The sequence below is a fragment of the Epinephelus fuscoguttatus genome, linkage group LG17, assembly GCF_011397635.1.
Source record: "Epinephelus fuscoguttatus linkage group LG17, E.fuscoguttatus.final_Chr_v1".
In the NCBI taxonomy this organism is placed as follows: domain Eukaryota; kingdom Metazoa; phylum Chordata; class Actinopteri; order Perciformes; family Serranidae; genus Epinephelus; species Epinephelus fuscoguttatus.
In genome coordinates this window covers 25,893,136-25,918,405 of record NC_064768.1, presented here as the reverse complement: position 1 = coordinate 25,918,405, position 25,270 = coordinate 25,893,136, and the positions used below count along the sequence as shown (strand labels likewise).

At 42.6% G+C, this 25,270-nt stretch overlaps 1 protein-coding gene across 2 annotated transcripts; it reads right to left on the bottom strand.

Moving 5' to 3' along the window:
* Positions 1–1,306: 1,306 nt before the first annotated feature.
* Positions 1,307–24,596, bottom strand: LOC125905043 (programmed cell death 6 interacting protein). Of its 2 annotated transcripts, none has more exons than XM_049602831.1 (18): positions 24,281–24,596; positions 20,494–20,548; positions 20,338–20,407; positions 19,375–19,502; positions 17,282–17,435; positions 16,534–16,634; positions 13,318–13,449; positions 12,941–13,163; positions 11,322–11,445; positions 10,830–11,007; positions 9,122–9,233; positions 8,501–8,670; positions 7,816–8,064; positions 5,874–6,008; positions 5,589–5,683; positions 5,238–5,355; positions 4,901–5,121; positions 1,307–2,436 (listed from the first exon to the last, which is right to left on the bottom strand). In XM_049602831.1, the coding sequence occupies exons 1-18, from the start codon at positions 24,484–24,486 to the stop codon at positions 2,256–2,258; spliced, it is 2,652 nt and encodes an 883-aa protein (XP_049458788.1). In that variant the 5' UTR covers positions 24,487–24,596; the 3' UTR covers positions 1,307–2,255. The 2 variants fall into 2 exon arrangements, with proteins under 2 accessions (XP_049458788.1, XP_049458789.1); XM_049602832.1 differs by having other exon boundaries at positions 13,318–13,434.
* Between the last annotated feature and the right edge of the window lie 674 nt (positions 24,597–25,270).

The window sequence follows — 25,270 nt, the reverse complement described above, 5'->3', positions numbered from 1 at the left end:
AGTGTGAGCACCAATATAGCTGAGTGCTGAGTTTGGGAGCCATTAGGCAGAAGGTAATTAATACCTGTCACCGCAGTGCTCTGTTCGCTGCCTTTATTCTGTTTCAGACCAATTAAAATATGACACTCCTCCGGTGGAGAACGTCTTGTTAAAATTAAGCGCCTGAGACGCACAGACACCTTTGATAAACACATCCAGGGCTACAATTGGCTTTGGCAGCAACGGCATGCTATATAGATAGATCGAGAGGGAGAGAGACGAACATGGCTGTGTGTATGTGTTGTGTCACTTCCAATAGGAGATGGGAGCTGTTAGATCTGTTTAAAAGTGTGTATCCTTCCTTGTGAGCTTCACTCTCAAACACACACACACAAACACACATATATAGTGGAGACTGACGTGATGTTATGAGACGTTTATGAGCCAAGAGATACTGACCAGTGAAGACAACTCACTGCCAACGATTTGCGGCTTGGACAGCAAGGACAGAGGAATGGTAAGCAAAAACAGACGAGCCAGGGGAGAGGGAAAATAAATGGAGGGGAGAGCAGCTGAGGATATAAAAAGACAGGTGGTATACAGAAAAGGCTTAGAAGCAAAGGAACATATGATGAAGAGAGCCTGATAGGAAGGAAAACAAAGGATGGGAGAGCGCTGGGGGAAAGTGATGTGAAATATGGTGTTTTTTTTTTTTTTTGAAAGAGTCGAGCGGATAGGAACTCGAGAAGACAGATTAGACGGAGAGAAGAGAGGGGAAAATGGAGAGAGGTGGAGTGATGGATGCAGGCAGGGGACCAGCAGCTCTCTGCCAACATCTCCATGCATCCTTCCAGACATCACACTGCGCTGCCATCTGCCTCCCTGCCACACACACACAGATATACACACGAACACACACACAAGGAGAAGATATGTGAAATCATTAGCGTCTCCTGACACTGAATAAATATCTGGGGATGAAATCTGTCTGTGGAGAAATCACCCGCGGGGAAATATGATTGGATGAGATCACGACCTCGCTGGAGCGTAATTTGCATGTCATCTAAATGGGATCTGCCCCCAATGCTCAGGAGGTCAAAAGGCATCCGATTAGTCAGATGGCACAACTCACTCCCCGATTGGCTGAGAGGAGAAACAATGGCAGGTGAACTGCTGCTCAGCTGCCGGTCCCTCTGTGAGCTGCAGGACTGCCCTCTTCTGGCTGCTTTACAGATCTCCACAGTTTGATAAAAACACACACACACACACACACACACACTCACACACAATTAAGACATTCAACGTGTAGAGACAGAGAAATTCTGGCTGGCAGTTGATGTTTTTTAATCACATTAGAGCTGAGGAATAAAAATAAACACAAAGAGCATGAGAGCGCAGCACACAGAGTGTCTCGGTTAACCACATATTTATACATATATTTATATAATAGAGCCATTTCTGCCACTTGTATAGCCTCTGATTGTAACACAGAAATAAACCAACATTCCCTGGGTGAGAGACAGAGAGAAAGAGAAGAGCGAAAGAAAAAAGAGAGCACAACTCTCAACAGTCATCATCTACATTAGAAAACCTACAGGCCATTCTTTTTTTTTATAGGTTTATACATCAGCGAGGCATCAGTATTCATTACAAAAATAGGAATATAGTTGATATAGAAGCACTGGGGGTTGATTGAGTGGGTGGGGCGGTGAGGATGTGGCTGTGCCCTCCCATCAGTGAAGCAATGACCACCCATCCGCCCACCCAACACATACACCCAAACCAGGAAACGAAGAGCCATCCTAGGATCCTGTGCGCCTCCGTTGAGTGTTGTACAGCAGTCCAGCCCAGACAAAGAGTCAGTTATCAGTGGAAACCAGTTAGGGTTTAAATTAAACAATTAATAAACCATTAGAAAATGAGTACGTAAAAAAATAACCTTACAGATAGAAGAGGGGGTTAGTGCATTGATGCAAGTTGAGATAGTTTAAGAAAAGTGCCATCAGAACCCAGAAATCATGAATCTGGATAGAGAAGGGAGGGCGAAATGAAAAGGAGGAAGGAGTAAGAGGTGGCAAATTAATAAAAGGTTTCAGAGAGAAGTGCAAAGCAGCTCCAAGGTCGCCCTTTACTCGGGTTTCTATAGCTGCTGTTAGTGAGAGAAAACAAAAGATGAGAGGGGAGGGAACTAATGGTGATGAAGTGTTATTGCTGGGGGGGATTTTTTTATTTGGTGTTAACTGGTGAGAAGAGGAATGAGGGGATGGAGAGGGGAGTTATTGCTGAGGGTAGTAGGGCTGCTGCTGAGGGGGTTGCTGGGGGTAACCAGGGTAGGGCTGTCCTGCAGGAGGGGCTCCTGGGTAGCCACCCTGTCCTGGAGTCGCCTGATAGGGCATGTAGGGCATGTTGTACTGGCCATAAGCGTAGGGATTGTAGCCCATAGGCATCTGGAAGTACCTGCGTGGACACCACAACAGAGAAGACAAATGTGAAGGTGATAATAACCAAAGTTAAAGTATTAAAGGAATAGTTCAGCATTTTGGGAAATATGCTTATCTGCTTTTCCTTCCAAGAGTAAAACAGGAAGATCAATACTACTTTCATCTCTGTGTGGTTCAGTACGGAGCTGGAGCATGGGACTTTACTTGGGTGCAGCACCCAGGTATATTAACGGCTGCAAAGAGCAAATTTGGCGACCCATTTTAGCATTTTTTATTCTCTATCCACGCCATCTGAGAGAACAACACCATCCGTGACCCATTAAGTTTAAGTTAAACTTAAACTTAAACTGAAGTTAAGTTAAGTTAAGTTAAGTTAAGTTAAAGTTAAAGTTAAAGTTAAGTTAAAGTTAGTTTAAGTTTAAGTTAAGTTAAGTTAAGTTAAGTTACTTTATTAATCCCCCTGAGGGGAAAATTCAGTGTTTTCACTCTTGCTTGTCAATTACACACAGGTCCGAAAGACACACATGTACTAACAGGACCTATACATGCACAAAGTGAAGGGATGTCAGAGTGAGGGGGCTGCCCTTAGTGAGGCGCCCGAGCGGTTGGGGGTTTCGGTGCCTTGCTCAAGGGCACCTCGGCAGTGCCCAGGAGGTGAACTGGCACCTCTCCAGCCACCAGTCCACGCTCCTTACCTACGACCACAGCCGAGGCAGAGGTGCCCCAAAGTGTCAGTGTTGTGTCAAAGTCTGTTCCCTTGTATAACAGTGTTCTCCTGCTATTAAAAGATGCTTCCTGTAGCGCCCCATTCGTCGTTAGGGATGAGGTTTGGTCCAGATTTAGGAAGGTGGAAACACACATTCACTGGGAGACTGTCTTTGACACAACATCAGCTCGCAATATGGCCTACTTTCTCCACGAGTGAATGAGGCAAGAAAACACACTGATAATTAATTATAAATTATATAAATGATATTATTATATCCGAAATGATCAAATATGATAAATAATAAAATAAACAATCCATGCCTGCCAGATCTTTTGATTTTCCAGCCCATCTCCTTGCTGTCCTCCTGGAGCTTCTATTCCTCCATGTTTTACCCTCCACATGATTAAATTTCAAAATCTGTTAATTCACTATGTTTATTAAAAATAGCCAGATATCACTGCTGTTTATAATTGTGATTGTTTAATTACGTACTCCTTCCACATATTTGACAGTTGTGTCTATACACAGCTAGAGAGACGAGCAAACAGACAGAGATGATGAAGACTAGCTCTAAGTTTGATTGAAGAAGAGCATAATGATATGTATAGTGTATATGAAATTAACAGAAATGTTCAATGAAACAAAACATCACATTAAAGGTCTCCTGTATTTGTGTTTTTTTCATATGTAGTAAAAAACTTTTGTGTCCTTTTCGCCGTATAGTATATTTCTGTGGGAAACACTGGAAGAGCTCACCTGGCTCTGTCTGAAAAGAATCCATGTACCAGCACACTGAAAGCTCAATAATTAACTTGTTATATCCATTTATTTTGAAATGTAAGACATATTGATAGTCAAAGTGAAGGGCAACAGCTACCCTGGCGTCAAGGCTGATTACCTTGCAACCTCATGGAAACGACAAGGCACAAAACAGATACAATGTGTTAATATGTGAGCTGTAGAGATGCTAGCCGTCTCTCTTAGATCCAGTCCTCATGCTAAGCTATTGTGGAATTAGCTTATGGTGTCGGCTCCATGTCGACGCAGAGCCTACGCTGTAGCCTAACGTGCAGCTCCCCAGAAATGTTTATACAATGTAAAATGCCATAGGCTTGTGCTAATAACGTTAGCATGTTGTATTTGTGGGGAAATGTGTCCAGATAAACCTAAGTGTCTGTGAATGCTGTGAGTTATAGTGAAGCTGTTTTGTGTACTTGTGTTTGAAATCGTCTCTATTAAGCCATGTTTAAGGTGTGTTTTGAGAGAACTAAACTCTACAGCACTTCACAGAAACCTCCGCCATCGACTTGTGTTTTGGAGGTGGAACTGCAGAGTGACACAGACACACCACCACACAAGTATAAATGTTCACAATGACGCAGGCAACGTGCGTAGGCTATGGCATAGGGTTTGCCGCACAACTATAAATCCCGCTTAACAGGGTGCTGCTGGCTCCAGCAACCTATTTACTGTACAGACATGAGAGTGAACATGTCATCAAACTCTCGGCAAGAAAGCCAATAAGCATATTTCCCAAACTATTCCTTTAATATATCACAAGTAATTTCTAGCCATACCATGTATCTGAGCAGAGACGTGTTTTCAGAACAACTTAAGGGGTCAACTGATTTAGACTGAATGAAGGACTTTCTTTTACCATCAACAATCTAAGAAGGAGCTGTGGGGGAGAATGAAATCATGTTTTCTCTGTCCTGTACCTATGTGGGCCAGTTTGTACTCAGAAATAAGGATGTTGTGACGTGACACTCACCCTGGATAGCCTTGATAGCTGGGGTAAGGTGGTCCCTGAGCCTGGGATGGTGGGGCCACAGGTGGTGGGTTGGCGTTGGGAGGGGCGTTGGGAGGGCCAGTGGGTGGTGCATTGGTGGGTGTGGTGGGGGCTGCCTGGGGGGTGAAGGTTGGTGGAGGAGGCCTGGCTGGGGGCATGGGCTTCGCCTGGGGCTGCTGCTGTGGTTGTTGAGGCTGCTGGGCCTAGCAGGTAGAGACAAAGACACCAGACGGATAAATATCTAACCATCAGCCTCATGTCTGCTGGAATGGTACTGAACATTTGGGCTTTGTTTTTGTTTGTTTGAGTGGCTGCTTACAAAGACGGTCCTGGGTGCAGGGGTGGGGCCGCCAGCGGGGGCAGCTGGGGTGCTCTGATAGGCGGGAACGTTAAAGGATGGGGCACTGGGCTCTCGGGCGATGCTCTGCTGCAGGTCCCTGAAGCAAGAATTCAAGCATCACAAACAGTGACTGTGCTGCAGTGTCTCCTTCATATTCATCTCGTTCTTACACTGCAACACACCTTGAAACTAACTGGCCTAGAGTGTTAAAATCTAAATCAGACTATAAACTAAACACAAACTGCTGACCAGCCTACCTTTACTCCCAGGCCAGCTCATATTACTGCCACATAAACCAGTCAAATAGACAAAAACCAGGTGAGTACATACTTAAGTAGTTCATCCCGCTCTGTCTTTCGAGCGAAAACGATGTCGCTGCATTTGTTCTGGAACTTAAGCAGGATTTCTGTCAAGTCGTTGTAGAACTGAGGAGGGGAAAAACAAAAGGGGACAACAATAAATCACCCGACTTGCAAACCACCTTGACTCATAAAAAAAACAAAACAACCCCTAAACAAATAAAAGAAGAAAGTTTCCAACAAGATATGCATTACTGCAGCACAGCGCATCTTTGCTGAGGCACGTGTGTGCCGGTGTGTTGTGCTGAGCGAGTACCTTGGTGCCTTCGCGCAGGTTGCTGGTGATCTCAATGTAGCTGTCGTGGGCTGAAGCCAGCTTCTTCAGGACCTCCTCCCTCTGGTTGGCCTCCGTGTTGGACTGCTTCAGACTACTGAACTCCTGGTGGGATGTCTGGAAGGAGATCACACGTTGAAAACAGATCACAGGTTGAGGAGATTAACTGCTGACACCTCTAAGAACACAAGGATATTTATGCACAGTGTTCTATAAATTATTTCTTCACACAGTGGCACTTTGCCACTGAGAGGGTAAACTGGGTCTCATTCACTCTTTGGACTTTATCTGCACCTGTGCGATCTGCTACAGCTGCTGAAGATATAAATATAGAATTGAACTGAAGATCAGGCCCATTGTCGCTGACACCCGATGCAGCTAAATGAGTCACCATCATCCAATATCAGTATCTGATCAGTGCATCTCCTCCTATACTGCTCCATTTCAGGTTCATACTTGTATTTTGGGTTCCTACCAGAACACATTTACATGCTCCAACTGTCAAAAATACTTTATTTTCCTCACACTGTCTGAGCTGGTGCACCTGTATTCACACTGTCTGAAATGTTCCATTTTAGCGCCTGTCTCTTAAAAAAAGCCCAGTCTGCTCTGATTAGCCAGCGTTTCCAGGTCTTCTGTACCTCGGCGTCTCTGCATCATTCATGTCCCGAATACTGGCACTTTTTACTGTGAAAAATCCCCAATAAATTTGAAACACAACTGGACATGTTTCAGCTGGATGATCCGAAACTGGACCCGGGAGAAGTTGATAACATCTGCAACCAAGAGTACATGTTTCCCTGACGTTAGCATGTAGCTACATGTAGCAGTTAGGGCTGAAAAGTAAAAAAGTAACTTGAATAATTCAATTATTAAAAAGCCTCGAGCCATATGGCGCTGGTGTCAGTCACATTACTTATTCTCAGTTTTATTATCCATACTTTCATCCAAAACATTTCAGAGTTTTTCCTGGGAAAAAGAATTTGTAACTTTTGTGGACGCTACCATGCCACTCCGTCAATTAATTAACTTCACTACTGAAAAGCTATTTGACACAGAAAGTAGTGACGTTACCTCCATGCTACTGAGAATGCCGTTAAATTCGTAACGTCGCTACTTGTAGTTAGCTGCTGCCTAACACTGATTATTTTTGACAGCATGAGAAATAGCGCCGTAGCGTGAGTGCCTGTGAAATCAGTCATCTGTGTGACTCTCATGCTGATTGTGTGATAGTTGACAGCTCTGACTTTCAAAAAAGCAAACAGATTTGTTGCTCATTTCACTAATTTTAGAGACTTTTCTTATTTTCTTTTTCATATATCACTACTGTCCTTTAAATAAAGCTGAATTAATTTAAAGAAAACACGCAGTATTTCTATCTGATTACTCTCGATTAATCGCCAGAATAATCAATAGAATACTTGATTACTAAAAGGAATGATAGCTGCAGCCCTAGTAGCAGTGAAAGCTACTTGATGTTGACACTTGCAGCAAACACGCCTTGAGCAGATGACCATGTAAAGAAACCTAAGTCAGCTTGTTTTGTGTAGAAAAAAAAAAAACATTGGAAACAGAGAATTCAGAGTGGTCTGAAGCCTGAGGTGTGTGCTCACAGGTATTACTTCGACACACGTTTAAGTTACCTTTACTTAGCTGGAACACTGGCCACTCCTATTGTGAGCATCTGACATTGTAATATGATATATATATATATATATATATATATATATATATATATATATATATATATATATATATATATATATATATAACAGAAAATAGGAATGAGCATGAGAGGTTCCCTTTAAGCTGGTAGAGGGTAGAAAACTGCTGATACACAACTTGAATAAGAAATGCTCTCTGCTAAATGAATATTCTCTTTCTGAAACAACAATCCTCCCAAACTGTGTGTGTGTTTGTTTACCTGAACTTGCCCCAGCAGCTCTTCCTGCGAGCGGAGGGAGGCCTGTACCCTCTGGTTGTAGGCACTGTACAACTGGTCGAGCTGGGCGAGCGACAGCTGCTCCTCATTAATGGCCCCGTCCTGGGCGAGCGCGGTCAGGAAGGTGGTACACATGTCAAAGGTCACGGCCTTAATCTCTCCCTCCATGGTTTCCCTCTCCTTCTTAATCTCATCCAGCTGGGCGAGCTGGGAGCGCAGCACATTCACTACCTGGGTGAAGATGGAGGAGACGGACATGGTGAACAAAGACCAGTGAACTATCCGACAATGATCCCTGACCTCTCGCCCTCATGATGACTGCAATATACTGCTGTTTTTCAGTTTAGCATGAGCACAGTGTAGCTGTGGGGGGACATGCACTTCTTCCTCGCGCTTTCCCAGTTCTGCTTGCTTAGTTATTTAAGTTCCCCCGTGACACACCATGCAAAGTCAGCAAACAAAATGAAAAATGGAGCTACAGTGGGGAGGAGGGCCGGGGCCATCAAGCACACAGTGTCCACCGGGTGCTTCTGTACAGCAGGAGTCTACGTTTATGTAGCACACACAAACACCTCAGGATGAGGTGACACATCCTGAACTCAAAAACCAACTGTACCAATAAAAAGTTTTACGTTATCTGTCCATACAAACACATATATAGACAAACCTCGCTGCCCTGCAGTGTCTTGGTCGGGTTGGCGGAGGGGATGGCAGCACTGAGCTCGTTCTCTGGTTTACACAGCAGGGCGATCATCTCACAGTGGGTGTTGTAGCGGTCTCTCACCACCTGGTCCGCCTGTACTGCTTTGTCCAAGATGTTGCGGAAGTTAGCGCCCTCTGGGGGAGAGAAGGGAGGAAGGGAGGTAAGGAAAGATGAAGAGACTAGGAGCATTGTTCAGCCAACAGTGGAGAACATGAAGACAAACTTAAGGAACAAAGAAGCACGACATAGCACGATCTATCTGACCGATCATGAGCAGCTCTATTGATCGTGAGTACACTGATTGGCACACAGCTGTCAATCATGATGTTAAACCCCCTTTTTATAGCATTAAATAACGAGATTTTCACTTACTTCAGTGTAATAAAAACTAAAACGACAGATGTAAATGTATCTGAGGTGTACTTAGATCTTTTAGTTTGGGCCATGTCCCGTCTGCTAACATAGAGGGGCGGGGTTTATGAACTATACTGCAGCCAGCCATCAGGGGGCGATCATGATGTTTTGGCTTCACTTTTCAGGAGCTGTCGTGTCGTCCATCTTTATTATACATGCTACGGTGTGTACCTGTACGAAGGGGCTTGTACAGATCTCCAGAGGGGGTTCTGTTCCAGCGCTGGTTGAACTTGGTTCTCAGCTCGTTGTCTGTCGTCTCCTCATCGTCCAGCATCTTCAAAGACTGAAGACAACACAACATACAAACACACTGAGTACCTTAAAGACAGACAGAGTAGATCTTCAAACGATTACACCTTTATTATTATTATTGCTTTGTCATTTGAGAGTCATGTGTAAGTATTATCTGAGTTTTGAGAACTGTTTTCAGAGTATACCTACTCAGCCACCTCGTTGCAATTATATAAACTGATGATGTCATGTAGGGCAGCAACTAACAATTATCAATTAATTTTAGTGATTTATCAATGAATTATTTTGTCGATAAAATGTCAGAAAATAGCGGACGGCTAAATTTTTCTTTGATGAAAACAATTATTCAATTATCAAAATTGATAATGAACATTTCCTGTGTTTATTAAGTTTTCTGCACCAGCGCACCGCTTTGTGTGGTTTGGTTTTGGAGGCGGTTTGGTGCGGCTTCTGCAGTGATGCAGGTGCTGTGCCGTTCCATCGTGGTGAAGAGGGAGCTGAGCCGGAAGGCGAAACTTTCGATTTACTGGTCCATCTACGTCCCAACCCTCACCTATGGTCATGAGCTCTGGGTAGTGACCGAAGGAATGAGGTTGCGGATACAAGCGTCCAAAATGAGTTTCCTCCGTGGGCTGGCTGGGCTCAGCCTTAGAGATAGGGTGAGGAGCTCGGACATCTGGAGGGAGCTCGGAGTAGAGCCGCTGCTCCTTCGTGTCCAAAGGGGTCAGTTGAGGTGGTTCGGAAATCTGATCAGGATGCCTCCTGGGTGCCTCCCACTGGAGATGTTTCAGGCACGTCCCACTGGTAGGAGGCCCCGGGGCAGACCCAGAACACACTGCAGGGATTACATATCTCAACTGGCCTGGGAACGCCTTGGGGTCCCCCAGGAGGAGCTGGAAAGTGTTGCTAGGAAGAGGGACATCTGGGGTGCTAAGCTTGGCAACCTGGCCCCGGATAAGCGGATGACGATGGAAGGGTGGATGGATTAAATTTTTCTTTAAATCAATCAACTGGTTGTTCCAGCACATCTTTCATATCTAATAATACCCATAAATATTAGTTGGCTGGCAGAAATACACTTTTCTGGGTTTTTTTTTTTCACTTTCATTTTTCAGTTATGGCTCTTTGTCTTTTACAACAAAACTACTTTTTGGGGGAATTTAGGACATTTTGGTGTGGACTTCTCAACTCTGCCAACAAACTTGGAAGCAGTTTGCATTTTATGTTTTTTCTCCCGTCTGTTTTAGCAAGATGTCTAAAAAAATAAAGGGTTGGCTGAAGCTGATGGGCAAACAGTCCTTGGCCCAAAGATCAGTGGATTAGATTTCAGTGATGATCCTGATCTGGGATTTCCGCCACTGGGGACGATTATGAGTTTTTAACATTCATGTGTTCTTCTGGTAGTGGTGGTAGAAAAGCTGCTGAACAGCATTACGTTCATATGCTTAGTCAAGAAAGCACAGCCATATGACAAACAAGCTGTTTCGAAGGCGGAAGTTCTAAAAGTGCTCGCTTTACTTTTTAAATAAATTCATGGTCACAGCTTAGCCATGAGAAGATCACTGGTTACGGGATCTACGACATGCAGCACCGTGTGTATAATCCAGTGTGTTCCTGTGTGTCTGACCTCGTCCAGGATCTCTCTGTTGCGGGTCAGAAGCTCAGGCAGGTCTTTGATGAGCTGCTCAATGTTCTGCAGTCCTCCCTGCTGCACAACGGCTCGGGCTTTCTCAGCAATGGATTGTGGGATAGAGTCTCCTGAAAGGTCCTCCAGAGCAGCCGGCAGGTTAAGGGATGCCAACACCCTGATGGACAGTCACAAAGCACCTGTCAGTTATTACTGTCTCCAAAATACCCAAACTGTTAAGCACTTAGTGGCGCAATCAAATAGAGTGATACAAGTACTTGACTGCTATTAAGGGCACTACATTAAAATCACAAGCATCTCTATCGACATTTTAATGGTGCCTGCTACGCCATCATGTTTCTGAATTTCTAATAAATCCATCCATGCATGGAGACACAAGCGTTCACAGTCATGTCCACAGGAAGGCAATTCCCCCTGCATGTACAATGACAGGCACATGCACAACAGCATGTACTACACAGGACAGCGTACCCATTGCAGAGATTGGTGGCCTCTCTCATCGTCCCCACCAGTCTGTTTACAGTCTCAGCCTTCCTCTGGTTGTAAATGCTCATGGACTGCTGCACCGCCATGGGGACCATCTTCTCAAACAAGTCTGAAGAGACAGGAACAACATAAACAACTGATTAAAAAAACATGCCACATAGAGAGAGCTGTGGTTAAGATCCCATCTGGAGTCATTCAGTCCCTATACAGTAAGTCTGAGGTTATGTTTTTAGAGAGTTTGGATGAGATTGCGCTGAAACAAAGAGGGTGTCTTATATTAAGTGTCTTTGAATTAGAATTTACTTCAGAAATTCTCAGCTCGCAGCTTGTTTTTAAAACATCTGGGTACAGAAATCTACATTTTTACTTAATGATAAAAATTAATTACAGTAAATCATGGTGAATATCACAAAAACAACAGACTATGCAGTGTACTATGTGAAAGAAAAATACACTAAGAAGCACAAATGCCAACTGAAGCTGTTACATCGGTGTAGACATGGAGCCTACGCCGTAGCCTGATGTGCACCTCCCAAGAAATGTAACTACACATTCCCTGACGCAGACCTCCTGTTTATTTTTGTAAGCTGAAACCATTTCCCTCAGGGAAACAAAGCTTTTATTTACTTTAATTTCACAGATAAGAAACAATAAATTGTGAAGAGAATAAAGCCTCCACAAAAATAGTATATTAAGTCTTGTGTGCAATTTATCCTGGCTTCATATGAACAAAGGAAATCTCCACTCGTCACTAGACTAATTTATACAATGTAAAATGCCATAGGCTTGTGCTAATAATGTTAGCATGTTGTATTTGTTTAGAAAACGTTGAGTATAAGACAGTTGTTTTGTTGGTGAATCTTGTGAGTTGTAATGGAGCCAAATTATGTGCTGTTACCTTATGTTGCTGTTGTCCCTGGCTTTGTATAAGAAGAGGAAAAGTCTGCTAGCTGCTAGGCTAATTTATACAATGTAAAATGCCATAGGCTTGTGCTAATAACATTAGCACGTTGTATTTGTGTGGAAAATGTGTCCAGATAAAGACAAGTGTTTGTCTGTGAATGCTGCGAGTTATAGTGAAGCTGATTTGTGTACTTGTGTTTGAAATAGTCTCTATTAAGCCATGTTTAATGTGTATTTAATGTGTGTTCTGAATCAACTAAACTTTACAGCACTTCACAGAAACCCTGCCTCCGACTAGTGTTTTGGAGGTGTAACTGCAGAGTGACACAGACACACCACCGCACAAGTATAAATACTCACAACGGCGTAGGGGACGTGCGTAGACTACGGAGTAAGTGTAAAAACTGGAAACAAGGGGAACAGCTAGCCTGGCTCTATTTGAAGGTGCTGCCTTTTTCTCTGACCACAACATGGATGTATAAAGAGAGCTGAATACAGCGTTGGAGGAGGGGCCCCATTCACTTCTAGGACAGTTGCTTTCTGGGGGCCTGAACCATGAACAATAAGTAACTGACATGGACTTTGACAAGGTGTTTTATCAGGGCAAACACTTTTCTTTGTCTCTCATACTCACATAAAACTAAGTGTCTCCAAGTGAGTCAAACAATATAGGAACTGTGTTGAGTGTTTGTGTATCTTGCCTGAGAATTTCTGGCTGAGTGGAGGTGTGATGGCGGTGGCTTTGACCAGCGCTGCCTTGCCGATGTGCTCGAGATCCTTGACCTCAGGCACGCGGTCGTGGTAGATAAAGTCATTGTCTTTTTTGGCTGCAGTGAGGGCTCGGTTGATCTTGTCACTCAGGTCCTTAACGCTCACATATTCGTCGTAGCGAGAGGCCACCGTCTTCACCAGCTCTGCTGCGTGCTGGAGGGACAAAAAATAGATTAATAATAATAATAAGCGCTCTAGTTTTATTATGTGGAACTTCAAGGCATGTATGTCAAAATCTAATATCTGTCCAGCTTTTTGAAGGTTACATAAGACATTTGAGATAGAAATGGAAGTGAAAGCTGTGTACCTGCAGGCGAGCGATCTCCTCTCCAAAGCGCTTCTTCTGCTTGGCCAGGATGCTCTGGTGCAGCTCAGCATTGGCTTGCATGATGCAGTGCTTGGCAGCCAGCACCGGCAGCACTTCCTGAAAATAAAAATACTGACCAGGGAGAGGCAACCACAGAGCAACACGCAGGCACGCAAACAGATATATACACGCACACGCACGATGGCAAGGCAAACCACAAAATGGCAGACGCACACCAGCGAGGTCAAATCACAAATGACATCACGAAAGCCAATCACAAACAGGCACAAGCAGTCAGAGGTGTGCAAACACAACACGAGCACACGCACAACCAATGCCAACACCACCACCACCACCATCACGACGAGGGATGCAGAAAGAAAGGAAGACAACGAGAGAGAAAACAGAACAGGCCATGAGTGTTTAATCTTTTAGCAGAAGCTGCTACACCTTCATCAAACCTCCCATAGCCATACATGTGTGTGTGCGAGTGTGTGACTGTGGCGGTGCTTGTGTGGGGTTGATTTCAGGGAAGACACAGACACAGTTTTTTCAGATATGTGGTAATATACCTGGCCTCATTTCCTGTGTGTAGCTCGTGTGCAGAGCCATCGTCACGGAGGAGAACTATGTGCTTTATAACAGAGTACATACAATGGGAACTGTGTTGCACCAGCTGTCCATAAATCTAGTACCTTTTTTATGAGTAAAGCCCTTCCAACATTTTTAGTACCTACCAGCTAGTTTCCAACAGGTGTTTTACTAAATGAGTTTACAACTATTAAAACTTAAATACTGTCTAAGCTAGAAAAAGTCTGTCGGAAAAGGAAGGAAACAATTAATAGCACTATCAAAATAAAGGCGATAAACTGCTCTCACTGCAGCATGACAAACTGTAACATAACATCAAACATAAACAGTTTTAGGGGTCAAGCAAAATATCAAAATCACCTGAAATGTCGGTATGACAAGATTGTTAGGGTACAAAAGACTTATGCGAACATATCTCTCAATATTTACATAATATAATGTCCCATATTTATGCACAAAATACACTAAGGTGAAGGGGATATTATTTCATTGTGTTTGGCAATGCGGTAGGATCAAATCTTCAAGACAGGAGTTTATAAAAACAATAGAAAATATTATTTCAAAAGACATTCCAGTGGACTCCAAACCAGAGGCCTGTACTACGAGGCAGGATTTGAAGTTAGTTACTTAGGTAACTTTGGGGTTAACTCAGGGTTTTAAGTACTACGAAGCTGGTTCTCTTTTTACCGGGATAAATCACCGTGGCAACTTATGCTGAACAACCTCAGGGTATCGGATCACAGGCTGCCAACATCACGACCTCTGGCCAATCAGATCACTGAAGAAAAAAGTATCCATGGATGAAAGTCCAGAGTGACAGGTAAAGAAGAGAAGCCTATATGCTGTTATAGGTCAGTGGAATAATTTCATTGTTTCAGAGCTCTGTTTTAAAGGTTTTAAAGGGTTTAAAGCAGAGCTTCAAACAAACACACCAAACACATGATTTCAGCAGGACTTCATCTAATGCAGTTTATTTTAGTCCGCAGTGAAAGAGTTGATGTTTTACACTCTGATTCCATCACTGCAGCTCAAAATAACATGAGACACCTGTGTGATGAGAACGAGGATAAAACAGGTAATATTTTATATTAGTAAATTAATCCACACACGTTATTATAAATGACACATTACGGTCAGATAGACCTCAGTCATTAACTACTTTTCCACTCCTTACTTCAGCAGCAGAAACAGTCTGGTGTTACTTTAAAGTGTTTTATTTCATCATCATCATCCAACTTAACAGCAAAACATACTCTTTTCTAATGTCGCATAGGCCCATAGGTCAGTGATGCCTGCACGTAATTTAAGTCTCGGCTGATGGTGAATTTTTGGATAGTGTTTTCAATGTTTCTAGATTTTCTGTTGAAGATTACAGATTGTTGGGGCGTCTGTGGCTTAGTGGTAGAGCAGGCGCCCCATGTATAAGGCTGTTGCCGCAGCGGCCCGGGTTCGAATACAGCCTGTGGCCCTTTGCTGCATGTCATCCCCTCTCTCTCTCTCTCTCCCCCTTCACGCTGACCTGTCCTGTCCATTAAAGGCAAAATGGCCCAAAAACATATCTTTAAAAAAAAAAAAAAAAAAAAAAAAAAGAGATTACAGATTGTTGTTTCATCCCACGCCACTGACATTTCACTGTCTTATAATTGCAGACACTTCTGCTACCATTTCATCACATATCATATGAAGTAACCCACTTTAATCATGGTTGATGATGTTGCTTGCAATTAACACCCCCGCCTCTTGCACATGAACATGGCTGGATAGTACCAGTTATCCAGACGGCCAATATTGGAATTAGTCAAACCAGACAACAAAAAGATATCCTGGGTATGCTGAACTGGCTTCGTAGTACAGGCCTCTGGTGTTACACGCAGGGTTAGACAAATTACTGTTCCTTTAGAAAGACTGACATATATACAAAAAGGGAAACGGTGTGTTTGAAAAGGTTTGGGGACCTTTTATGCTTTTGTGAAATGAACGGATCTTTCAGATGATGAGGAGAAAGATGGGTATTCTGTAGTATAGTCTGCAATATGGTTAGTTTGAGCTCAATTTTGCGAAGACAATGACGTTTAATTTTAACATGCTTTTGGGATTTATGTGTGCACAAAGGACGGATTTACATCTGAAAAGTTGTGCCTCAGTTTAAATTCACTATGAGAAAGACTTATGAACAGCTGGTGCACGTTACTGTCCTGCTTCTCCCTTAACTTTGGTTTAATTAACCTCAAAATATTAAATCTGTGGTGCAGACTTGAGGCTGTGTGTGAGTGTTTCAGTCACAGTGTTAGACAGACAGTAAGTACCTCAGATGCCCATGATTAGATGACGAGAAACCAATCAGAGTGAGAACTAGTTAAACTGCAGCTTAGTAGTAACCGACCAATCAGAGTGAGAACAGGATGGAAATGGACCAATGAGAACAGAGAGACGTTCTCACAACTTGAGTATCGCTCTTCAAGTCTATTTTACACCCATACGAAACAATACACACAATCAGACAGACGATACACACACCAAACCATACAGAACCCAGACTCTGTATGCGTGTCCACCACACTGAACACATGGCTGACTGAGCACTGTTAAGGTTAGTGTGCAGCTGTGTGTGCGTCCTTCACATACCTTGGGAAGGTTGTCTTTGTACTGGCACTGCTTGAAGGCGTCGCCGTAGAAATCTGCTGCCTGATTGGCCAGCTTTGCGATGACAGCATCTTTCATCTTATCTATGGGGTGAACAAGACACTTTTTAAGAGTACAAATGAAGCAAAACATACTTAAGATAAGAAGCTGTATTCTTGAGAATTACACATCACCAGCTGATCAGCACACCTGTGATCTGCTAACTGGTTACTGAACTGATTTGTTTCTCCGAGTGGTTTTCAGAGCGGTCTGCAGCTGCTGTCTGTTGTGTTACATGTATTTCACCCCAATTAAACTGCTCCTACATCTTACAAAGCAGTGAAACTAATTTACAACAAAAACTCTCCCCCTCAGCAGAAAACACAGGTCTAATTTTTCTAAACGAGAGCTTGTTTTATGATGTAACCTACAAAACTGTTGTGTTTTAAAACCTCTAATAAGCAAGTCTGTCGACAGAATTGGGACAGAGGCTGAGTGCAACCTGGATCAAAACTGCCTACTGCCATCGCTACAAATGAATCTAAAGGGAAAATGTGCATGATTAAAGATGCTTTTTATTCAAAGTGCAGCTCTTCTGCTTCGTTTATATTTGGCTGACTGGCAGATTTGTGATACCAGTGTCCGTAAACTTGCTAAACATGAGTAAACTATGCACTTTAAAACTAGAAAAGCACAATGATAGCGCAGCAGTTTCTAATTAATGGTCTCTAAGTGATTTGTCATTTGGTACCTGAGGTGGCTTTGAGGAAGAAGACCTCCTGGGCCTGGGCCAGCATGATGTGGCTCAGGGTACCCACAGTCTCGGGAGAGATGTCCATGGTGGGCTCCCTGTTCAGAGCTGACAGCACTGTGTCCTTAATGTGGCCAAACGCTCCGCTGGCCAGCTGGACAGTGACACAAATAAAGAAAGAAACATGTGAGGCACGACTGACAAGACTGTCAGTGATTGGCAGCTGCTAATAGCTGATGAATCCCTCACAAATAGGGATGTTCCTAACCCCAAATTTCCAAAGGGTCAAACACTGTCCAAAAAAATATAGCATGAATTCTAAGAGCCATCTGAAAACAATTGATAACCAAATTATATTTAAAGTGCTGCTGTGGTGCTTTGCACCATTCTTTATAAACATGGCACATTATCCCCGAAACAACGTTGTATATGCCAGTTTATTCTGACACAGCCTTCCTACAACCTTATTTCTATTTTCTAGCAAATCAATACACTGCCACACTGTACTGCTTTTATGAGATGTCATCTCTGTCAAAATTACCACCTTGCTACTTGCAGAGGGGGGCAAACAGGTAACTAAGGGGGTTTTAATGTTTGTTTTTTAATTGCATGTTTTTCTAATTCTGCATTGTTAAATTGGTAGCTAACAGACACTTTTTTTTTTTAAATTAAAAACTGGAAAGACGTCATATTTCAGTGCCATATGCAAATCTGTCATTTAAATATGTACATCAATATAATATAAGTCTTAATAATAAGTTAAACTGACAACTCAACTCAAATTTATTATAAAGGACATTTAAAAACATCTTACATTGACCAAAGTGCTGCACAAAAGGAATATAATGCTAAAAACACATACATGAGAGGCAACATAACTGTCAGATACGCAGCTCACACCTTTAGAGACACAACACACACAGGTACACGTCAGAGAAAGCCACATCAGGGGGACTCAAACGCTAATGAATAGAAGTGGGTTTTGATCCTGGACTTAAACAAGTCAATGGTGGGGGCAGATCTGATTGGGAGGGGGATGCTGTTCCACAGTTTGGGGCAGACACAGCAAAGGCACAATCACCCCTGAGCTTAAGTCTGGAGCGAGGGACAGCCAGGAGCCCCAGGTCAGCTGACCAGAGGGACCTGGGCACAGAATAGGGGGTTAGAAGGTCCGCGATGTAGAATGGGACCAGACAATTAAGGGCTTTGTAAACAGACAGAACCTTAAGGTCAATTCTGAACTTAACAGGCAGCCAGTGGAGAGAGGCCAAAACAGGTGTGATGGTCTCTCCTCTGGGTTCCTGTGAGGAGTCTGGCAGCAGCGTTCTGACCCAGCTGGAGGCGGGACAGAGAGGACTGACTGATACCGGTGTACAGAGAGTTACAGTACTCTAAACAGGAGGAGATGAGAGCGTGGGTGACATTCTTCAGGTCTTTGAGGGAGAGAAATGGGGAGAGGGAGAGTTTGGAAATGGTGCCATGTTGGAAAGCACCAAGTAACAAAAGTAGCAACGTTTAATCGTGCACATCACTAGTCACAAGTCTAGAGTTTATTTGGGTTCGTGAAACACGAACACAAACACAAACAACACGAGGAAACAATCTTATATTGCAAAATGCAGGTTGCAAATTTGCTGCAACAGACCTTGACAGCTCGCATCTCTGGACACTAAAATTAACTTGAATGAATCCACATGAATGTATGAATATCTCAGTGGCAATATTAACTGATTTTTATTTTAATTGTCTTTACACGCACAGAGTGAAACTAGTTTTTCTTGTTTGTTTATGTCACGTATACCTCTGCGGGCTGAGAGGCGGACGAATGAATGGCAGCTATGGTTTTGCTTCTGATAAATAATCAGGAAATACAAACACAAAATGACAGATTACATGTTGTGCTGTGTAAAGCACAGTAGCATGAGTTACCATACCAATCATAAATGTAGGTTTGTATTCAACCAGTTTGTAAAACGTAAAAAAAGCTGACAAACAACTCAAAATAATATTGGAAACAGTCATAATTGTACAGTCATTTTCACAACAATTTCTAAAATCAAGCAGTACATGTCACTGTGTGTTAGTGTGCGCACCTGATAGTATTTGGCTGCAGCCTTCAGGCCCTCATCGTTGTCCAGGTTCTGCTCGGAGGCAATCTGACTGGCCAGCGCTGCTGCGTTGAACAACACGCACGTCTTCTCATAGCCCAAACTGGCCAAAGCTGCAACATGCACACACAAACAAACACACCAGAGTGAGAAATTCTTTGTCAGAGAGCCTTTTTGTGCCTTTTATCTGAGTCTGTAGAGGGATTATGGTTCTTTTCGGGGACAACTTGAACTACAGAATAATACGCTTTCATAGCACACTGCCAAGTTTCCACTTAATCTGTGACCCTGAGACTGTTTTAGTTTATTTCCCACAACTAGAAAGTGAAGACAGAGATTGGAATGTGACATCTATCTTTCATCCATTGTCAGATATCGAATGCTTTCTCATTGTGTGGGGTTGGCATTTTCTCTAAGCAACACGTTCTACTGCTTCATTCTACATTTGTCTCACACACACAAAAAAAAAATCCCACAGACATGAGCTCCCACAATTCACCACAGAGGACAAAAGACACAGGCGTGAACAGAATAAATGTGAAGACTGAACCCAACAAAGAGCAGTCTGAAGAATGTTATTCTCTGTTAGCAGTTAGCCTCTCACCATGATATACCTCGTGTCATGTCTTTCTGGCTCTTACTCATACTCATAAAACTTCAGTCGCTAATTTTTCTGTAAACCCTATAAAGGCACCTTGTCAGGCCTGTTTCTGGACGCAAAATAAAACAGGGTTCTATTCAGTGTGAGAAAGCTTTGTTCCTCATTGTGTGTGTGTGGGACACAAAGAGATAAATAGTCGGACAGTATTAAATAGTCTGACAGATACACCCTGAGGACAGAGACCTTCACTGACTTTAACTCTTCCTAATATGCAGCTAACCACATCTGCGTACAAACACAGTTACATGCACTCCCATGGACACAAATGCATTTGAGGTCGCACTTACCGAGCTTGACTGAGCCGCCAAACAGAGATCCTTTATCAAAGGCATCCTTCCATGTGAAGGTTAGGCAGAGCTGTGGAGACAGAGAGACGCTTTGTTTCCAAGGTCTTCTTTTGAGGAACTTCGTCTGACCCACATGTGCGGTGACCAATCACTTACCTGGTTTTCGGAGAAGGGAAACTTGGGCTCGACGGCACACAGCTGGTCATAGTATCTGGAGGTAGAGAGAGATGGGAGCATTAAAACCAGTTTCGCAACATGTCTCAACCCAATGACACCTCTTATTGTTTTCTACGGATCATATGTCATCGTATAGCATCAGCAAAGTCTTGGTTTAGTTTACTTTCCCTACATAAAACATATTTATTTAACTTTATTTAACTCCATATATTTCCCATGGTTATCCACGCCCCACCTGGAGTGCCTCTATGCCCCCCAAGAGGGGTCCACCCCACAGTTTGAGAACCATTTAGTTAAAGCGAAGTTATGGGAAACAAGAGTCCATACAGTAAGTCATTCTTGAGAAACTAGGTTCAAGGGCAGTCATTATTACGACATAGCTGCAGATCTGAGGCCTGAGGAAGCTCTGTCATGTCAGAAACACTTGACAATGAGTCAGGAAAAATTATCAGGACAGGCAAACACACACACACACACACACACACACACACACACACACATACTGAGAGTCGATTACAGCTCAGTTCTTCATCTTATCGGTATCCGCGTCTGCGATGTGAATAGTGTATTATTAGAAATGACAACATGCGTAAGGCCCAGTTAGGGAATCCCCCATTACCAGTTCATCCACCGTGCTTTTCCATTGGCAGGACAGATTGGAGTGCAAACATATAAGTAAACAAAGACTGGCTTTATATACAGAGCTACAAACATGTAGAGTTTATCCTCATGTTTCCCATTCAGTTACACAAGCAGGAAAGCTGAGATCGAGTGCACCTACTGAGTTAACTAAAGACAAAAAGAAAAAGCCTGGACACAACAATGGTTACCATGGTGACACAATAGCTGTGTGTCAGCGCGGCTCTGAAAAGGATAGGCCCGTTGCCCTGGCTACCTGGCACATGGCTAACAGACGACATGTGCAGGGAGCCAAGGAGCGGCGACGGACACACATGCTAGTTCCCACCTGGTTGCTAATTAGCCAGGACCACATATCTACTGACTCAAAGCCCTGATATCTTACACACAAAGCATTTCAACATCACTGTGCCTTTGAGTGAGTAAGTTTAGTTAGTTAGTTAGTTATGAACCCGGATTAAAACAGTGAGAAAATCTTTCAGATCCTGTGAGAAATCTTTCCTTTTTTTAGGCAGTACATATCACTTTAAAAAACTTTCTATCAATGTCTCTCACATACTGTCTTTTAACTATAAACATAAACGAGGGATGAACTTATTCAGCAATTATTCTCCTGATACAATTATTGATAATTCAACTCAGGTCATGTGTCAATAGATCTGACACCACTTCTCTCTAGTGTGCATTGGGATCATTTTTAAGCAGAGGTAACATTAGTTCAGAGAGATTGCAATGACTCTTCAAACTGGGGCCAATACTGATCCTAGGGCTGTACTGGATGCCATTTTATGTACATTCAAAGCTTTAATTGAGGTTTTCAAATGAAGCTTTGAATGTCTGTCATCTGTCATCCACCTAAAAAAAGAAAACAACAAAACAAAAAAATCATTAAACAAAATCCCCAGTTTAAATAAAGTGATTCATTGGATTAAATGCAAATTAGATCAGTTTTCTTTGATGAATAAATGTAATTATGGAGCTGCTAGATTGCTACAAGACTGTTCTGTTCATACAAGTGTGTGAGTGGCAAGCGGGAGAGCAAACGGGTTTTTGACTGCAGTGATAACGTTGCTTTTGAAAGGCTAAAGCTCAGAAAACATGGACTGAAGCAGAGCATTTTGTGAGGTAAAAACATAAAACTTTGAGTTATTAGAAATGTTTGGATTTACAAGTGCCACTGCTGGAGTCTTATTATTAAAATAGTATAATACCAATAATATTAGTGTAGGCTAATCTTTATCTGCCACTGAGCAGAAATACTGGGTTCACACAGCATTCAAATGTTGATTTAGACTTCAAACATTATGAATGAAGCTTCGAAGCTTCAAACTATTTGGTAAAGCCCTTGTGTGTCCCTATAATAAACTCAACTGAATCTGGGCAACATGACCATCAGCCACCAACTACTGGCCTCACATGTAGTATGGCTCAAAAAAAAAAAAAAAAAAGCATTACAAAGTCCTGAGTGAAAAAACCTATTGTGTTAAAAGTAAATACATGTTCTGCATTACTCCCGTTAAGCTGCGACTTAACACCCAGAGCCTAATGTTGGCACACGTTGGACAGTTTCACTTTGCACTGTGGCTGTAAAACAGCTCACGGTGGAGAAAAGTGGAAGACTGGCATCCTGCAAGTGCATACTTGGCTTACGTAATCTGGGCTTACCCTGTACATTAAATAACTCATGAGTCATAGAGAAGAAAGACTCAACTGAGAGAGGACAAAGTCTGCATCATACGTCACCTTGGAATTCAGTATGTTGGATATCATTGAGCCAAACAACTGCAAGGTTTTCAGACATGATATGAAGGATAAGGAGCATTGATCCCAGTGGCCTTCTGCATTAGTGTTCAGTCATTAATTTATTATAAGTCTGTGTAATTGCATAAGAGCATGACAGCAGACAACAACAGCCAGGGCGGGGTAAGAGGAGCATGGGACAAAGAGGAACTTTGTGTAGCAAACATGAATCCTATTTATGTCACAGTTCCTCTATGCAAAGTGGTTGGCACAGTGACATCCTTTTGCTCTTTACACTACGTGTGTGTGTGTGTGTGTGTGTGTGTGTGTGTGTGTGTGGGGTTGTATGTTACAACCACAGCAGCTATTTATGATATAAAATCCACTGGCAGAGTAAATACCAGCCTCCTCTGTAGCTCATGTCTCTTCTTGCGTCTTGAGTCTAATACACACACAGTCACTTTGCTCCATCTGCTGTTTTTTCCCCAAGTCACTGTAGATGTCTCATCATGTGGCCACCAGTGGTCTGAAGGCCTCCACTGTGACATCTGACAGGAGAGCGAGCTGTGCTTTGACTTCCTCTCTGGTGCTGTGTAGATACATAGATAAATATACCTGGAAGGTGCTCATGAGTTTGAATGTGGATGAATGGATTTGTGGGCAGATGGTTTTCTGTGTTAATTCGTCAATTATTATTGAAAGCTGTGACCTCTGTTCGTGTTGACATCAAACTGAGGAGCTGATGATGAGTCTTTTGTATAAAACTTGGCAGGTGGTTGATTAAAGATGAGGTAGAATAATGATGACTAGTTTAACTCCAGGTTTTATGTTACACTGTCACTGGTGTATTACAGTTTTATTCTAGCTTGTGTGGCAGGTAGCATGCTCCTGTAGGCATTTTATATATTCCTGTTTTATACTTAAAGCACCTTATTGTGTTTGATTTTCAAGTCAGTGCGTGCTCTGTGTTTCACCTTGGGGACAATAAAGTTTAAGTTGAACGTTCAGGCTATTTATAATACTAAGTAGTGTTCACATGGAGTCACTTAGATGAACAAGCCAAAGCTAGAGCCCATAACTAGCTTGGCTAACATGGCTAATTTGACATAATAAGTCCCTGACAGTTCAGTTATACAAGTAAACAAGCACAGTCTGTTAACCTCTGCAGGAAACTTGGCGTGAATACCGCATGAGTCAGTTATTATGGTGAGAATACCTCCTAGCATGTTAGCATGACTAACTTTAGCTCCCAGGTTAGCAACTACAAGCTAACACATCTGGGTGCGACAATGACTTGGCTAACTCGCCGCGACGGGTGAGAAGGTCGGTCTGATTGTTAACAGTATGGCAGCTAGTTCAGGTGTGTTACAGATGGAGGACTTCCTACCTGAGCAGTATCTCCAGGGAGCTCTCGTGTTTGTCCAGCGGCCTTCCCAGCGCGTTCCTGCGGAGCTTGTTCAACTCCTCCACGGCGCGGATATACTCCCCCTGCTCCTCTTCAGCTGGGTACGATGCTGTCACAAATTTCGACAGCGGTTTCACCAGATCCACCTCGGAGGACTTCTTTAACGGGACTGAAATAAACGTCGCCATTTCGGCCCGTAAAAGCGATTTATTTAATCAGAAAAACAGAGACGATTAGCGACCAGCGAACACAAACAACAGCGAGCGACCCACTTCCTGGATCCTGACAGGGAACGTCAAATTACGTCATGGGAACGGAGAGGCGCACCGCGCAGACTCAGTACGGTGCTAATGAGACATGAACTGGACTGACGGAAAATTAGCCTTATCTGATCACAGCCACTGTTTTATTTCCATGACTGCACAGCATGGCCGGATTAACCCCATAGGAGGCCTGAGGGCAAAAAATTACCCGTAACCCCCCCCCGTTACTCTCCATTTTTATTTAATGTATAGCATTCCTATGCAAATTGGCCCCTGGTTGAAGGTAAATAGATGAATACCACATTCAACTACTCAAGTTAATAAAGATAGACCAATATAAAATGTAGCCATAAAGTTGTGAAACCATTCCATAATTATTTTTGAAAGTTTTCTTATTATTATGACATTCCATTCTATATTATCATTATTATTATTATTATTATTATTAAAAATAAATAATAATGATGATAATATGGGGCCTGAGAGCAAAAATTACATATTTTCCATACCTTTTCATTTCCCATAATAATAATAATATAATAATAATAATAATGATAATACTACTACTACTACTACTACTACTACTACTACTAATAATAATAATAGTAATAGTAATAATAACAATAACAGAATGGGTCATTTTTTAAAATTAATTATTATCAGGTTTTATTTAAAAATGACCATTTTCCATACCTTTTTATTTCCCATG

Bases quoted from the DNA above. Each gene is read 5' to 3' on its own strand.
- LOC125905043 (XM_049602831.1), bottom strand. From the start codon at position 24,486: ATGGCGACGTTTATTTCAGTCCCGTTAAAGAAGTCCTCCGAGGTGGAT. The intron at 20,549-24,280 runs GTAGGAAGTCCT...CTCTACCTCCAG, and splicing joins TCCCTGGAGATACTGCTCAG to ATACTATGACCAGCTGTGTG. The intron at 2,437-4,900 runs GTGAGTGTCACG...GTGTCCACGCAG, and splicing joins AGCTATCAAGGCTATCCAGG to GTACTTCCAGATGCCTATGG.